Source organism: Lutjanus erythropterus, chromosome 6 (genome assembly GCF_056507025.1).
Source record: "Lutjanus erythropterus isolate fLutEry1 chromosome 6, fLutEry1.hap2, whole genome shotgun sequence".
Taxonomy (NCBI): Eukaryota; Metazoa; Chordata; class Actinopteri; order Lutjaniformes; family Lutjanidae; genus Lutjanus; species Lutjanus erythropterus.
In genome coordinates, this window is record NC_139322.1 from 42,845,214 (window position 1) to 42,862,862 (window position 17,649).

The window sequence follows — 17,649 nt, forward strand, 5'->3', positions numbered from 1 at the left end:
CTCGGCTAGAGACTGAGCTGCAGCCAGAGCCGTGTAGTCCTGAATCTTCCTGTGTGTGTGTGTGTGTGTGTGTGTGTGTGTGTGTGTGTGTGTGTGTGTGTGTGTGTGTGTCAGCGGGGAGACGGGAGAAGACACACTGTCAAGTTTCTTTACATGGAGATATTCTCACTACTTGACCTTTGTCGAGCACAAAGACAAGAACGTTTTAGTTAAATGTAAGTTGTGTCTTGGATCAAAGATCTTATCTACTGCCCAAAATAGCAATTCAAACCTGTTGAAACACCTACAGAAACAACATGCTGCTACAAAGCTAGTAGCTAAGAGTACAGACACAGACTCTGATGCCACTTCACCTCCACCACCTAAGCAACAGCGGCTGGATATTAACCGAGGGACTGACTGCTCCTGCTAACCAGGAAAAAGTTGATAAAGCCATTGCGAGGTATGTTGTAGAAGACATGCAGCCAGTTTCTATTCTGGAGTCGCCTGCTTTCAGGAAGCTAGTTAGCATGATACCGGGCGTCACACGGCAAATGGGACGAAACACTTTTTCTAAGTACCTGGAGAACGAATATGCAAAAATGGAAACCGAGCTAAAGAAAACTTAACTTAAAACTTAATGGGAGACCTTTTTTTTCATAGGAACTAAAAAGTTACTTTTCACAGTACTGCGTTACCTTTTGGTGTAAGTAATCAGTAAAGTAACTGAGTTACTTTTGAAATAAAGTAACTAGTAACGGTAACTAGTTACTGGTTTTCAGTAACTAGCACAACACTGTGGAACACCAAGCATAAAGGGGCAGGACTTTGGAAGGGTCCATTTCAACACGTAAGGTGCAATTCAGCAAGATGATACACTGCTGTTACGTTAGTAGTTGTGATCTCTTTTGGTTTCTCATCTCTTTTCTCTCTTTCTCACAGATTATGAATCATTGTAAGAACCACAGAGAATAATATTTCAGGGAAATAATCTCAACTTAGTAGAAGCATGCAGACAAAAACTTATATGTTGTACATGGCTGGAGTTCTTTCAGTGCGAGGCTGTGATAATGAAATATGAGATGTGTAGCATTGATACACCTACTTTGAATTTGTCTTCGAGAGCCTTGAGGAGACGTTTTTTGCGGTCTCTCTCCTCCTCTCTCTCCTTTTCATCATCATACTCCTGCAGCTGGGCAGGGCCGATGATAAGGTTGAGCTGGGACATAGAGATGACCCATGGGTCACTGTGAGGCCGATAGAAAGGGATCTGCAGAGTAATCTTTCCAATGAAGCCTGGTGAAAGAAAACATCACAGATGCATGGATCACACTAAAGGAAACACAACCTGTTAACACCAAGAATTAATTAATATTTAAATACAGGATCTACAGTAGTTAGGCCATTTTTTTATTTAAAAAACATTTACAAATTAGGCATTTCAATAAGAGGGTCTTTGTAAAGCTTCCACAGATGCAATAGAACTTTAAACTGTCCATTAAATTGTTGCTTATAATGACCTTTGTGTTAAACCAGGCCTTTTGTCATTTGTTGCCAGTGACAGCACTGGAAAATAGTTAGAAATTGAGATTTTGAGGTCTTTGTTAAATGTGAGGAGTACTTCTGATTCTGTGAAAACAACTGGCTGGAGCTTTTCGAAGTTAAAAACAAAACAGCTCAGCTTCGTCTGGAATTTTTAACAGAATGTCAGCATTACAAAAGAGGACATGCTGAACTTGAAAGAAGCAGCCATTTAAGAGACAGGGGGGTCTAATCAAAGACACTTTTTCATTTGTTTACAGTCTGCCTCTTATGAGTATGGAAGTACAACACTAAATTGCTGGAATATTCCTTTAATGTACTAACCCCATGTGTTTTAGTATTTGAACTAGGGATGCACAGATACCACTTTTTTAGACCAAATACAAGTACTTACAATTGCCATTACAGTTCTTACAATAACTTTAAAAATGTTTTCATCACGTTTCTCAATTTCTAAATATAACAAATTGTTGTTTATTGTTGAATAATTACACAACAATATTATGGACTTGCAAAAATAAGTTTAGCATTACAAATGGTGTTATATGCGATAATTATTTCATAATTTACAGCACTTTAACTATTATCTTAATTACACATTTACATATGTAGTATTTAAGTTTCTTCTTCTTGTCCCTCTTGTCTAAGAGCTAATTAGTTCCTACCCGTCATTGTTTAGGGGGGACAGGTATGAGTGTGGTGCCATGTGTGCAACAGTTTTATTGACCCTGCTGTGAACCCCGCGGAGTGAAATTGGGTGTACTGTGCTGTCAGGCCATTTTGGTGAAGATTAACAGGAGAATAAAGAAGAGTGCACAAAGAGAAGTTGTAGCAGCTTATTACCAAGAAAAGAGGGTTAGAGACTGGTGGCATTATTTTTTCTTTGTCTTTGGATTAATTGGTCAAAGCATTCAACTAGTTTACGCCCACCAAAACCTATTGGACAGCAGCTGGCTGCGTCTGCCGGTGCACTCTGTCCGTATATTTCAGTTCTACATGGACTTACATGAAATTTACAGACAGTTGCCAAAGCCTCTGCAGTCATTAGTGGATGATGTTGAGGACGAGTCTGATAATGACACCACGACCAAAAAGTAGGGTAAGCATCAGCAAACTTCTTCAACTCTACATCATGTTGGTTCTTTAGATGTTTGCTTGTGTCGAGTGGCTACTTTTCGTGATGCTGTATCAGGTGTGGGGTATCGGAGTAGTTTTATGAGTACGAGTATGTGAGGACAGTATCGGACCAATACCCAATGCTGGTTTCAGTATCAGTGCATCCTTAATTTGAACATCATCCAATTTTACCCACAGGTCTTCGTAGCTTCCTTGTAAAAGGAAGGCCTGTACCCGTAAGTTAGAAACAGACTTACACACACACACACACACACACACACACACACACACACACACACACACACACACACACACACACAGTTTCCTGAAATTCTGCAAAATGAGGACACAAGAACACCATATTGTAATCAATTATGGTTATGATATAATGACAATTATTTCTTCACTTGTCCAGGCCATGTTGCTTATCTAGTTGAGCTGGGATACAGTCATGAAATTGAGTAAAAAAGTATTCATCAGATGATAATATTTTGGAGGTGTATGTTTTTAAGTTTGTTGTAAGCAATATTAAAGCTAAAGGACAATTCCAAAAGAATATACTGCATTGTCTGGAGTTTGGAGGCATCCAAGTACTTCTTACACCTCAAGACACAGCAAAAGTTACAGATTAGTGCTGGACAAATTTTCTTCCATCATCCTCCAAGGGTCCAAGGGACTTTCCCTTCAAAAGAACCCCTCAATACTCTCTCAAGACTCACTGTGAAAAGCAAGCATGCATGAAGAATGCTACTCCTCCGTCATTAGATTAGAGGACATGTGACCAGACAGGAAAATCCTGATTCAGCTTGTTATGATGGAGGGGACACACTGACAGGCTCTGAGAGACAGCTGTACAGCTAAACTGAAACACTAAACTGAGCTTTTCTCTTCTATTCTTGCCTCTGAAAAGCAGCGTTCATCCCTCTAGAAGAGTTCAAATATCATTTCAAAGTAAAGATTTAGTAAATGTCACAGCACCCGAAGATTTGTCCATCAAAGTTAAACGGGCTGCACAACTCTTCTCCAACATGTCTTTCTCTAGTCAGAACAATTCTAGCTAGTTTTGACTTTTGGGCTCCATGTAAAAAGCAGTAAATATATATGTGTGTGTCAATAACCTAAATGAAACAAGTTGCTCAGCTATTGGTGGTGGAGTTAAACTCCTTCAACATGTGACAAAAATAGCTGCAGTGTCAGTAAATGACCAAAAATGGAGCAAATTAAAGTAATGACCTCTGTGAGGCCCATGTGCCAGCCACACTGGCATGGCCCCTATCCTCATACTGTGTGGCTGTGGCGCGGTGGTCCAATATTGGAAGACAGGTGGTTCGTTCCCTAGCTCCCTCGAGTCTGCAGTATCCTTGGGCACGATACTAGGGGTGCAACGGATCGCAGTTGTCTCATACAAATCAGCCCCCACAGTTCGGCACGTTTGTGATCCATGGAGTACATGTAATCATCATAGAGAGACATAGTTTTACTGTCACTGTCATTTTTACATAAGTAATAATACTTTCAGTGCAGAGTTGCAGTGAAAGTCAAGACAGATACTGCTGTGTTTTACTCTGCAGCTCATCTCTGAAGAGCAACTAAAGCCGTTGGTTCGCTTTGATTGAAATCCCAACCATAACTTCAGACATTTTCACTTCTGTAACTATGCTGTCGTCATAGAAACAGATCTTAAGATTGTGATATCCCCCGAGACATAGCCCTCAGTGTGTGAGTGTGTGCGAATGGTTTGATTCTGAGGACCAGATGCACCTTCCATGCCAGCCCCTGCCATTAGTGTATGAGTGTGTGACTGAATGGATGAGTGTGACACATTTTGTAAAGCACTGTGAGTAGATGGAAGACTATACTATACCACATAAATGTAGTCCATTTATCACAGGTAGATATGATTTTGGTACATAATAGTAAAGCTTTGGTTCAGAATTTAAGCCCACAGATCATGTACAGTAATCTGAGGCAAAATAGTGTGGAACAGTGAGAAAGGATTGATGAGAGCAGTAAACGTGCAGCCCCTGACTTTGTGAGCTCATCAGTCAGTGTGTCTCACCTGCTTTGACTTCAAATGGCAGGTCAAACTCTCGAAGGGCATCTTTCCTCAGAGGAAGGTTCTCCAGCTCCACTGCACCTGAGGAATGATGGGAAGCAGATGTATGCTGTCTTTGCCAAGTTTGAGCTGCCTCACTTTCCCAATGAGGTGATCACTTTGGTGATTTCCATTAAACTGGTTAGAACTGTTTGTCACACGGTGTGTGGATGACTGCCCCATGTAAAGGACCATACCACTGGTTTCAATGTCTTAACTTACTTCGTACATGCACACAGTGGCACGTTGTAGTTTATAAAATCCTCCTAACCAAAACTGATGTAGTCAAATACAGCAGCCCTACAATATATCATGAAAGTTCTAATGTTAAGTTCTGGTTCAGGCTGTTTCATAGGTGTTGTTTCAACTTTATAATCATGTTAAGAGGACACAGTTTGGTGCTGTTGAACTGTGTTGTTTTTACTATTATTTTGTTTACCTCATTTATCAATAAGGCCTCTCCACATAATGCAAGATAGTTCAACGGCTATACAAACTATTTCTAAGGGTGGGCAGATCAATCCCAAATTATCGATACTTCCAATACTACATTATTGTTTTTGAAGACTGATTCTGTCGTCAATAGGATTGAACCCAAAATAGGATCCGTTTCAGTTTTTTTCTTCTATGTTTTACCATTTCAATTCCATCAAAGAGCAGAGCTGTCTGTGCAAACAAGATTGAGTTGTGTAGCACATGCTCTTTGCTCCTCCAGTGCTGTCTGTGTCATGTGCACTCAAACAACACGTGCATCATGGCCGCGCTGCGCGCCACAGTGCAAGCCCCAACCAGTTTGATACAACACATAGTGACAGGTGAACGAAAGGAGCTTCATTTGGAGACATGACATGAAAATGTGTTGTTGGAAGGATGTTTGCTATAACTTTGTTCAAACACAGAACCAAACATTACAAGAAGGAACAAGAAGGAGGTGTAACACAAAAGGGGAGGAGGAGGAGGAGGAGGAGGAGGAGGAGGAGGAGGAGGAGGAGGAGGAGGAGGAGGAGGAGGAGGAGGAGGAGTTGGAGGGAATGCCTCTGTATCCAGACCCCACACACAGAGAGAGAGTTGACTGACAGTCTTTGTAGGAGAGGCTCGGGGAGGAAGATCCAGGTATATAGTAGTTAAATTAATGTTTTAGTCAAATTGGATCTTCAGCATTGATTAATGTCACATTTTTAAACTGTTATTGCTCATCAATAGCTGTTATTTAGCAGACTAGTTAAACATCAGACATTAAAAAAGCAAATTTTGTGGTACTGCCCTCCCCTAACTACATCCTCCAAAATGATCATTAAGTTGAAACAACACATCTCTACAACAATTTAAACAAGAAGTGCACATTCTGAAAAACAGAAACATATGTAATTACCTTTGAGAAGGGCAATGGAGAGCTGATCTGTGTTCAGGTTGCTGACATACTTTCCCAGGTATGTGTTAAGCACCCAGGCAACAAGACCCTCCAACATCCTTGTGGCTCAGGGATGATGAGAGGTACTCCGAGGTGTGGGAGGAAACTGTGACGATGAGATCACAAGCCTCTCAGTTGTAGCCCTCACAGTGGAGGAGTTTAATATCTGATAAACACAGGAAACAAGTTTTATTTATCAGTTGAGATGAAGTGGCTTAATAAAGGCAGTAGTTAAAAAAAAGTTACTTTGTTCATAGCTACAAGTTTAATAACAGGCTTCAGTATGACTTCGAATATGTCTTATCAAGAATGGTTAGTCTGTCAATAAATTTGGTATACAAGACATAAGACAACTGCCCAGTCAGACCTCAAGTTTACAATGTTCATTACCGCATTTATGTACTATTACAACTCAGAATATTCTAATATTCTATTCTAAAAGTCACATTGTGATTACTTTGACAGATGTTGGCAATTGTGATCATTTTTTCATTTCATCTTCACTCAAAAAATGTGATTTTTGTTGGGGTCTGCACTGGCGATGAAAGGATTAAAAGGATTACTGGTTTCACAATGCAACAAGGTACAATTCCAAACAGGGTTGGGCTAATGGCTGACAATGATCAACCAATGACCATCCCTCTACCACTGTAACATCATGATTTGAAAGCCCTCTGTATTTGAGGTAGTGGTTCCCCTCAGAGTTGCCATCAGGCAGCAGTTGTTGGCAATGTTTTGTTTTTGACATTTGGGAGAGAAAATTATTCAATTAATTTAACTGGACTAATTAATTAAAATATTTTCTTATTTAATATGCCCAAACACATTATGATCAGTTACACTGATGGCAACAGTGTTTCATTTTTTGCAGGCCACTGGTCTGTATTTCTTAAATTGTGCCGTTGATATTTATGCCATTGTTTTCTTAATTTTGCTTGTTAAGTGAGAACTTACATTTTGCCAAAAAATACACTTAATACCTTTTATTCAAAGTTATAGATCAATATAGAGGTAAGTTCCATATTAAATTCCTTATACGACCATTGACAGTTGACTTCTCACTCTTATTAAACTGCATGTCTTTGGACTGTAGGAGGAAGCCAGAGTACCCAGAGAGAAGCCATATGGACACAAGGAGAACATGCAAACTCTGCACAGAAAGGTCCTGTCCCAGTCGCAAACTCCCCAGCCCCCAACTGGCTGGGGGATTCGAATTCAGGACCTTCTCACTGTGAGGCGACACTACTAAAAAAATATATACCTCTTTTAAAAGAGGTCATACACACACAAAATATTATACATATATGTACATACATACATACAGACATATATATATATACACATACACACACATATATATATGTATATACATATGTATATATATATACATATATATATATATATGTATATACATATGTATATATGTATACACATAGTTAAAGTTAAAAGGATAGTTCACCCAAAACTGAAAATTCTGTCATTACCTCCTCATCCTCATGCTGAACTGAAGGTCGGGTTTAGTGTTTTAGTCTACGAAACATGCTGGAGATTCACAGGAAAACAGCATTGCAGAATCTCCCAAACAATGGAAGTGAATGGTGACCAGTTTTCAAACACAAAAAGCAACCAAAAAAAAGACATTAAGTTCTTCCATACTGCTCATCTGGTGTAATCAAAGTCCTAAACCCCAGACATACCATCTGCACACCACACACACCCAGTTCAGACAGTATGCACACATACTAGAGCTGCACAATATATCGTTTGAGCATCATCATCGCAATGTACATGTGCGCAATAGTCACATTGCAGGTCCTGCAATGTAGGAGGCAAATGAACTAAATGTGTTCTCATCTAATTTCAAGGGTACCTGACAAACACTGCGCACAGCGATCTACCAATCACAATCGTTCTTAATCAGTTTGCCAAAGCAGACCACGCCCCTGCATATGGAGTGAGTCACAAGATCAGTGCAGGTTAATTATCCACAAGATGGCAGCAGTGCAGCATAACATAAAGTGCTATTCAAGTCATCTGGTGAAAATTTCTGTATTTTTTCATATCGCAATATATATCGCAGGATTAAAAAAAAAATCGCAGTTTTTTCCAATATCGTGCAGCCCTAACGCATACATATATCATCTACAGTGAAGATTAAGGCTAAAAACACAGTGTAAATTATGTCTTTCAAGTCAACTTTGCATGCTGGGACATAAGGAGATTTGGATTATACTTGACAAGCAGTATGGAGGCATTTTATTGTTATTTTCAGTTGTTCTTTTACGTTCACAAACTGGTCACCATTCACTTTCATTGCTTGGATGACTGTGCAACACTGTAAACTCAACCTCCAATCGGCATGAAGGTGAGTAGAAAACGATTGAATTTTCATTTTTGGGTGACCTGTCCCTTTAAATAAATATCCAACTATTTGGATAATCATCAGTTTCAGTTTTTAAGAAAGAAAAATCAAAATTCTCTGACTTCAACTTATTATATGTGAGTATTATCTAGTTTCCTTACTCATCTATGACACTAAAGTGAATATCTGGGTCGTGAGCCTCAGATATGGCAGCGCTATGTGACAGGCTGTTTAGCCAAACGGAATGTCAAAGATAGCGTTATCTTCAGACCAGTACTCCTACTTTCCTGAGTCATACAGGTTATTTAATTAGTAACATTGTCGGCAGACAGCAGACTGAAAGTGACAGCAACATGACAGTTAGAGGCTAAAAGTAGTGGCACACAGTGTCTAATCACAGTCCAGGTTTGCTCAGGACTACTGCCTTCACTGATCCGCCGCTGGCACAGTGACAGAAACTTAAGACACTCAACTAAAGTTAGCTGTTAGCAACTTAGCAGCATCATAACATGAACTGACCACAGCTCTCATGACCTCTGCGTTACTGTAACAAGTTATATACCATCAGCAGTAGTACTGAGGCTGAACAACAGACCACAGTTGGAGCTCTTCGCCTACCTGATGCCAGTCTAATGTCACTGTCACAGCAAGTGGTCAAGACTGTGAAAGCATTAAGGACAGTCACAGGACCACAGGGACAGTTAGCGTTACATAAACTGTCAGGCAGTGTTTAACATTAACTAAAAAAACATCAGCTAAACGAGGACAGAGTGAACATGACAGCGGACTTATTGGAAAACTTCCATTATGAGCAGAGAAACAGAGCAGAGCTCAGCGTGGTTGTGGTGGCGGACAGAGCAAGGTTGTAACCAACTCAGCTAACCACTTAGCTAAAGCTAGCATGCTAAAGTTAAGAGCTCAGAGGTAGCAACAGACAGCAGGTGAATCAGACTGAGAGGAAACACTGACCGCGTCTGTGTTCATAGAAGCACCGTCAATCCTCCAGAACACACAATACAGGCCCGCCGTTGTACTGCAGGACTTCAGACTTTAATGTGTCGTTGCATCGTACGAGATAGACACACTTCCTAATAGCGCTCAACTTCCAACACACACTTCCTGTCACGTGACAAAAACAAACCATTCCTTTCGTGCTGCGTTGAGACAAAACGGGGAAACGGCGACATTTACATTAAAATACAAATTATACTGTGCAGAAACGTTCTATCGGCGACTTATACGATCTAAAAGCTTCATTAGTAGGCCCACATAAAACTGTAGCAGCTGAACACACTGTAATCTTCTTATTTTATCTTTATCTTTCTTGTTTTATATATACTAAACTTAAAGTAGGTTGGGTAGTGCATTATTTACCTAACTTATTACCTGCCTACTAAAACTAACATAATTTTTCTAATTGTTAGCGGTGAGCGTATTTTTCACATGTATTTGTCACTATGTGACAGGATTTTCGACAGAGCAGTTCTAATATGAATACTGTAACTGTTGTACACGGCCAGACGCCGGACAAAACAAAGAAACCCTAAATACACCGTGAGCCCTTCAGTCCGGGACATCGGCACCTACAAATGCTAGTTTCCTCGGTCGTGTCTTGAAGGGAACCCCAGACCAGCGAAAGATCTCGCGAGAGTGAGTGTTTTAACTATATATTATAATATTTCCCTAACCTAAATCAAGACTTTTATGTCCCTAAACCTACACACATTTTAACCCAGAATTGTCACATTATAAACTACATTAGTCTGTATAACGTGTACAATAAAGAAACAACTAGGACAAATTTCGTGGGAGTTTCGCAACTCATGGGTTCCCTTCTTGATATGATCTGTTTCCTCCTCAGAGAGGCGCTGCTGCACTGAAATTCCAGCAACCTACAGGATGTGCGTTGTGTCATGCTTAAGATGAAATACAGAAAACAAACAATGTCCAGAATACTAGAGTAGTGACCCACAACTACACACTGCATTAAGTTCAGGAAAAGAAAAAGAAAAACAAAGGGTTAGTTATAAAGATGCAAAAGCCATAACGTGGCTACACACACACACACACACACACACAGTACCAGTCAAAAGTTTGGACACACCTTTTCATTCAATGGTTTTTCTTTATTTTTTATTACTTTCTACATTGTAGATTCATACTGAGGACATCAAAACTACGAAGGAACACGTAGTTAACAATAAAGTGTTAAACAAACCAGAATATGTTTTATATTTTAGATTCTTCGAAGTAGCCACCTTTTGTTTTGATGACAGCTTTGCACATTTGATCCCCACTTAATGAATGTAATTCATTTTGTTGTTGTGTATTATTTGTTTTGTTTGGGAAATGCTATGTTCATTGTGTGAGAAAGTAACCTGAATTTGGGTCAAAAAGTAGATTGTTGTTTGCACTGGTCTGTGGCCAGGACCGTTGCTCTGCTGGTTTCCCCTCATAACAACAGAGGATCCAGTAGAGTCCGGTTGCGTCTCCCTGCCTCATCATTCTTCCTTGCATTACAGGTTCGTAGTATGTCTGAACCGTACATTAAGTGCTGCAGTTTGTTATAAAATGTCGTTGTATAATGTTAAGTTAATGTAGAATAATTAAATGACCGATGAAATTGATTAATTTCATATTATAAGGAAGCTGTTTGCCGCGAGTAGCTGTAATGGCGGCGCTGGTTGGTTTTGTTAGCTTGGGCCACACGTCTCCATTTTGTATATTGTTAGACGTAGTTTTAAGAGTTATTGTTATTTGTTAAAGTGTGTGACTGTATTTCATATTAAAACTGTTAAGCATAGGTCTAGGAGATACTTAATAGTATCTGTTTCTCAGTGCATTTAAGATGCAGAAATAGCAAAAAGTATGTGGATAAATTAGTGTAGAATATGTTGTTTTGAGATTTGGGGATTTATTTTATGTTTTATGAACATAGAAATATGTCAAAAAGAGGACGGAATATGTTTAGCAGTAGTAAATACTGGATAAAATGGACATATGAAACAGTTTAAAATGAATGTGTGTTTAATAAGAATTGTAAATAAATATAACAACAGAGAATCCAGTATCAATCAACTAAAATTAGAGAAAATTTCCTAAAGCAAAGGTCCAGAACATCATGATGTCTAACTTGTGTTATGGGAGTGATATATATACTGAAGTAGTGTAGTAGTTGTATCAACATCTACATCAGGGGTGTCCTGCATCATGTCTAAATATCAGCACTAAAACCACCCATCCTGTTCACTGGTTCATGTGTACTGTTTATTTACATGTTGGGCGAAAGTCCGCCCTGTTTTTTTTAAACATTTGACGAGTTTAGTGAGGTGTGGCTATGAGTGTGGCTAGCATGCTGTATATGAGTAGACAATTGACTCTGTGTAATGTGAACAGGACAGAGCATTCATTTTTTTTGTTTACTTAGTACTTAATTTGAGAATGTAATGTTATGTCGGTCATTTATTCCTTTCAGAATACTGTATGTAATTTAATTAGACAGGGATATTTATTTTCATGTGACGTATTTTTTTAATGTTATTTGTCTTTGCTGAGTAAGAGATTTATTATTCTTTTGAGTAAAATATTTATTTCTAAAAAAAAGTTTATTTTCACTTGTACCGCAAGGTAATGAAGCCAGCAGTCACTGTGATAGCAGACAGCCGAGATGAAGAGTGTTACTGTGAAATAAAGTGCAGCCAAGGTCTCGAACCACAATCTCGAATCCTGCGTCAGGTGCCTCCTTCTCTCCGCACAACACTCTACTACCAACATAAAAGAAAACCATAACGCAGAGTCCAGGGGAGGTGTAGAGAGTCTGGCAACGGGCATGCAGAGGCGGTGGGTTGCATATACATATATATGTGTACATATGTGTGTATATATATGTATATATATAATTCATTACAATTTTTTAGAAAAGCTGTCGAAAAAGGCCTGTGACAACTTGTTTGTGGTCCAACAAAAAATGCAAAAATAAATGTGACAGATTAAAGAGAAATATCATTTAGAAAGAGTAACACACATTAATGATTAAAAAAAACTATTAAGAACGGCATACGTAATGTGGTGATGGATGTATGTCGGACCATAATAGCTTGTCAGTGGGCACAAGCTTGCAGCTTGCAGCCATAGACACCACCCATTGCTCATGGTTGTGATCCTGCTGGAATCCTGTACAATTTGAGTCAACCAGTGGAATATCGATTCTGACAACCATGCAACACTCAGACATTTTGGTAATTTCATTACTGTTAAAACATCCAATTCAAGACTTTACAGCTTGATAACTCTTCTGGATGACTGGGGGAGAACAATACTTCTGTGGCTGAAATGTGAGCACAGCTTTTCAATGACATCAGTTGTAAAAGGGTCTATAGATAATAATAAGATGAGAATGTGTGCATTATTTTCTTTCCTTTCTCAAGAGTGACTGTGAATGTCTTGCACATCATTTCAGGGCAGACTATCCAATAGCTATTGGATGAAAGTGGTGTTCCAACAGACTGATATGGCCATATCCATGCTGCTAGCATGGCTAAAAAGGAAATGAATAGTGTCCGTGTACAGGCAGAAGAAGACAGAGCCCAGGCTTGGTTCAGTCTTTTATTGGAAGCCTTTATGCAAAAGATTTGACATTCTTACAGAGTGAGAAACCGCTTCAGGTTTTACAATATTTCATAGACATGACTTAACATGAAAGAAAAAGAGAAATGAATGAGGGTAGAGGAAGAGACAAAAAAGAAGAAGAAAAAAGAGGGGAAAACGCATCTAACCCACCCACTTGCCCACCTGCCCAGTACTACTTGTAATTACTGGGTTTGTATTCACTTTGTGTGTTGTTTGAGAGATAAATGGTGACCAAAGCTTTAAAAATTGCTTTAGTTTATACCAATCCTTCCTTTATATCATATATACATTAGTGAGATATGCACTGGACACAAACTCAGCAACTCTTCTGTCACTTTGGTCATTCATACCCCTAATCAAAATGGTGAGCTGAGCATTGATGCTTTTGTCAATGTGTGTATGTGGTGAAAACTCGAGCTTTGCTGCATAACTGATCATAAATGTCACTTGATAACTTGCTAATCCCCTCTGCTACTGTGTTTGCTAAATGTTAAACAAGCTATTCTTCTCTGGACAGAAAATATCAGTGTATTGCAACCTGCAGTCCTTCAGAAATACATACATGCAATACATTTAAAAAATAGACGTTTTTATTTCTGTTACATACAGTTGAAGGGTATGTGGTATAAAACAACTAGAAAAATAATAAATAAAACAGTTATATCATATTGGGTGGCATGGTGGTGCAGTGGTTAGCACTGCTGCCTCACAGCAAGAAGGTCCTGAGATTGAATCCCCCAGCTGGCTGGGACAGGACCTTTCTGCACGTTTGCATGTTCTCCTTGTGTCTGCGTGGGTTCTCCCTGGGTACTGATTATTTAGTATTTCTGTATTTTTTCCTGACAAAATTACAGCTCTCAATAGAAACTTCATAAATTCTAGACAAAATGAATTTCTTAAGTTTACATCATAGCTATCAAAAGTAGTCTTCAGTGTGACAGTAGCTTGATGTAACGCCTGCTGCCAGAATTTCATCACAACAGTCCTAACAACAGTTACTGATGAAACAATGTTTTTAAAGCTGCATGTGTAATTACTGGCCTGGCTTCATCTCTAGTTTATCAGCTCTGAGAACACTAATCCATCCAGACCACACAGTGTAATCTCTCCAACCACAGTCAGCTGGGAGGGACCTGAGCTCTGTCTGATATGTTCTATTCATGTTACAAAAGCATGTTAACCCATTGGGAATATTCAGTGCCCTTTTAATGTTAAAAACTTCCAGGTTGACCATTTGGAATTATGGACAGTGGGACAGACGTTTCCAAAATGGGCCCCTCATCTACTGAGCAGGATGGAATATAATAGCCTTATAAGAGCAGCACAGCAGTGTTTAATAAACATCTCTTTAGATGAATGTGCAAATGTTATTTAGAGGTTAGTTAAAAGTTAGTAGAGGCTAGTTAAAAAAAAAATAGAGCAATAGATAGTATAAATACATAATAATAGCAGCTGAAATAATAGTAGTAATAGCAATAGTAGTAGCAATAATATGATATTAATAGTATGATATGGTAGCGTTGCATAATAAATATAATAATAGTGATGTAATGTAGGATATATATATATATAATAGTGATGTATATGTGTAATATAATATCACAATACAAAAAAATATATATTCAGATAACACAGAAGCAGGTGTGCCAGTGCTGAGCACAAAATAGCAAATGTGCCTGGTCACGTCTTCATTTTGCCTTCATTGTTAGACCTCTTGCCCATGGCTGCACAGACCAGGTGTATGTGCATAGCCACCTGTACCAGTAGCACAATGGCTTTGCACCAGGTGTGAGAATGGGCCCATTCTTACATCACTGATGAGAAAAAATTCTCTGTTCTTGTTTGAACAAGATTTTTTTTTCATGTTGACAATAATATATCTATGACCTGTGTCATAGATGTCTGTTGAATTGTCAAATAAGCTGCCAGGTAACAATAATGACCTAGGAATCACATTCATTTATTTTGTGGCAAATTTGCCATTCACTGCTGTCACCTACATATCTCTTCAACATTGCCTGGAAGTCTGGGACAGTGCCTAAGGAGTGGCAGACCTGGGGGTGGATCCCCTTTTCAAAAAGAGGGTGTGTACCAATTATAAAGGCATCACATTACTCAGCCTCATCCAACCTTGGATTGAAGATGAACAATGTGGGTTCTGCCCCAGTTGTGGAACAACCGACCAGCTTTTCACTCTCGCAAGGATCCTAAAGTATGTAAGTAAGTATGTAAGTAAGTATCCTGGGAGTGTGCCTATCCGGTCTACATGTGTTTTGCGGATTTGGAGAAGCGTATGACCGGGTTCCATGGGAGACATTGTGGTAGGTGCTGCAGGAGTATTGGGTGAGGGGGTCACTGCTCAGGGCCATCCGATCTCTGTACGCCCAAAGCGGGAGCTGTGTCTGGGTCTTTGGTAGTAAGTCGGACTCTTTTCTGGTGGGGTTGGCCTCTGTCAGGGCTGTGCCTTATCACCAGTTCTGTTCATGACTTTCATGGACAGGATATCGAGGCACAGTAATGGGGGAGAGGGTGTGCAGTTTGGTGGCCTGAGGATTGCAAAGCTGCTTTTTGCAGATGATATGGTTCTGATGGCATCATCAGTCTGTGACCTCCAGCGCTTACTGGATCAATTCACATCTGAGTTTGACACAGCTGGGATGAGGATCAGTACCTCTTAGCCTGAGGCCATGGTTCTCAGCAGGAAACTGGTGGATTGTCTACTTCAAGTAGGGAATGAGTCCTTACCCTAAGTGAAGGAGTTCAAGAATCTCAGGGTCTTGTTCTTGAGTGAGGGGACAATGGAGCGTGAGATGGACTGGAGAATCAGAGCAGCAAGAGTGGTATTGCGTTTGCTTTATCGCACTGTTGTGACGAAAAGAGAGGTTAGGCGGAAGGCGGAGCTCTTGATCTCCCAGTCAATCTTCGTTCCTACTCTCATCTATGGTCAGGTGAAGGGTGGGTCATGACCGAAAGAACAGAATCACGGATACAAGAGGCCGAAATGGATTTTCTCAGGAGGGTGGCTGGCATCTCCCTTAGGGATAGGGGGAGAAGGTCACTCACCTGTGAGGAACTCAGAGTAGAACTGCTCCTCCTTTGTGCAGAAAGGAGCTAGTTGAGGTGGTTCAGGCATCTTGTAAGGACGCCACCTAGTCACCTCCCTGTTCCAGGCATGTCCAGCTGAGAGGAGGCCATGGGGCAGACTGAGGACTAGGTGGAGGGATTAAATCTCTGCCCTGGCCTGGGAACACCTCAGGATCCCCTAGTCAGAGCTGGTTAATGTAGCCGTAGAATAGGATGTCTGGGGTCCTCTGCTGGAACGCTTACCTCCACAACCCAATTTTGGATAAGCGGTTGAAGATGGATGGATGGATGGATGGATGGATGGATGGATGGATGGATGGATGGATGGATGCTGTCACCTGGAAGCTCATTTGCCATTACAGACATTACATGGCAAAGATATTTATGGAATATACGTGTATGTCTGATGGATTTTGATAACTGAATGGATCATTTCGCATGATGGTTTAAACAATGAAAGCATGTTTAGAATTCGTGAGTTGTCTGACAGTTTAGAGTGCTGCCCGCAACCAGGTTATGAATTTAGTATAAGTTACCATGGTTATCAGGTTAAAAGAGAGCCACCTTTGTGACACTGAAAATCCTGGCTTTAGACTCAACATAGCTCACTAACACATTATTCTCGCTTCGTAGTTCACCCCTCAGAGCAGCGATATAACTTCCGAAGCAGAGTGGGGTAGCGGGCAGGCCTAGAGCACATGCCTGGGTATGCCCATATAAGTAAGTCTGGCACGCATTGATGTCAATGTTACTACACCATTAAAAAAAAGGCAGTAAAACACAGCGTGCAGAGCCATCCAAAACAGCTTGCAGGGCTCACTTCCAAATGCATGAACCTCAGTATTTGAAGCTTTGGAATCGTTTAACACGAGTATCTGACATTGTGACAACATTTATAGGTCAGAAAAGAGGAAAAGCATAATAGTTCCCCTTTAACGCTTGTGCAACGTCACAATAAAGGAACAACATACACAAATATCACTAGAGTTTCACAAATCAAGGGTTCCCTTTCAGACATTACCGAAGAAAAGCATTTCAGGGTTCCCCAAACTCAGGGCTGCCAACTTTTCAAAAAACCTTGAAGTGAGATTTGGTGGAACCAACCAAAATTTTGCCGCATACACAGCAGGAAAACATAAGACACAGCATGGCTCATTTTGTGCATGTTTAATCATACAATACAATAAGATGAGTATTCAGAGTATTCATTAACAGAAAAGAACATTGTACTGGCTTGTGGCCTTTTTTGAGGCCTTGATGATTGCTGGGGAGGGCTCTCACTTGAAGCAGGGGTCCAGGCCCGCCATTTTTATTGTCATTATTGATGACAGGGTTCCATCCAGGGTTTTTGATACATGGTCTACAACCCAAAAGAATAAGCATTTTAAAAAAAAGAAGCCATTTAGGGATGGCTCATGTGCTTAGAGACAA

General features: G+C 40.0%; 1 protein-coding gene across 4 annotated transcripts in view; it reads right to left on the reverse strand.

Moving 5' to 3' along the window:
* vps13d (vacuolar protein sorting 13 homolog D) overlaps nucleotides 1–10,023 on the reverse strand; it is a 103,442-nt gene extending 93,419 nt beyond the window's left edge. For 2 of the 4 annotated variants that reach the window (XM_084722006.1, XM_084722004.1), the window contains exons 1-4: nucleotides 9,475–10,023; nucleotides 6,105–6,309; nucleotides 4,697–4,774; nucleotides 1,085–1,275 (exon numbers count right to left, since the gene is read on the reverse strand). In XM_084722006.1, coding sequence (XP_084578132.1) covers nucleotides 1,085–1,275; nucleotides 4,697–4,774; nucleotides 6,105–6,201 — 366 coding nt within the window. In that variant the 5' untranslated portion in view covers nucleotides 6,202–6,309; nucleotides 9,475–10,023. The remainder of the gene's footprint in view (nucleotides 1–1,084; nucleotides 1,276–4,696; nucleotides 4,775–6,104; nucleotides 6,310–9,474) is intronic. The other 2 variants (XM_084722005.1, XM_084722007.1) reach the window with 2 other exon arrangements.
* Between the last annotated feature and the right edge of the window lie 7,626 nt (nucleotides 10,024–17,649).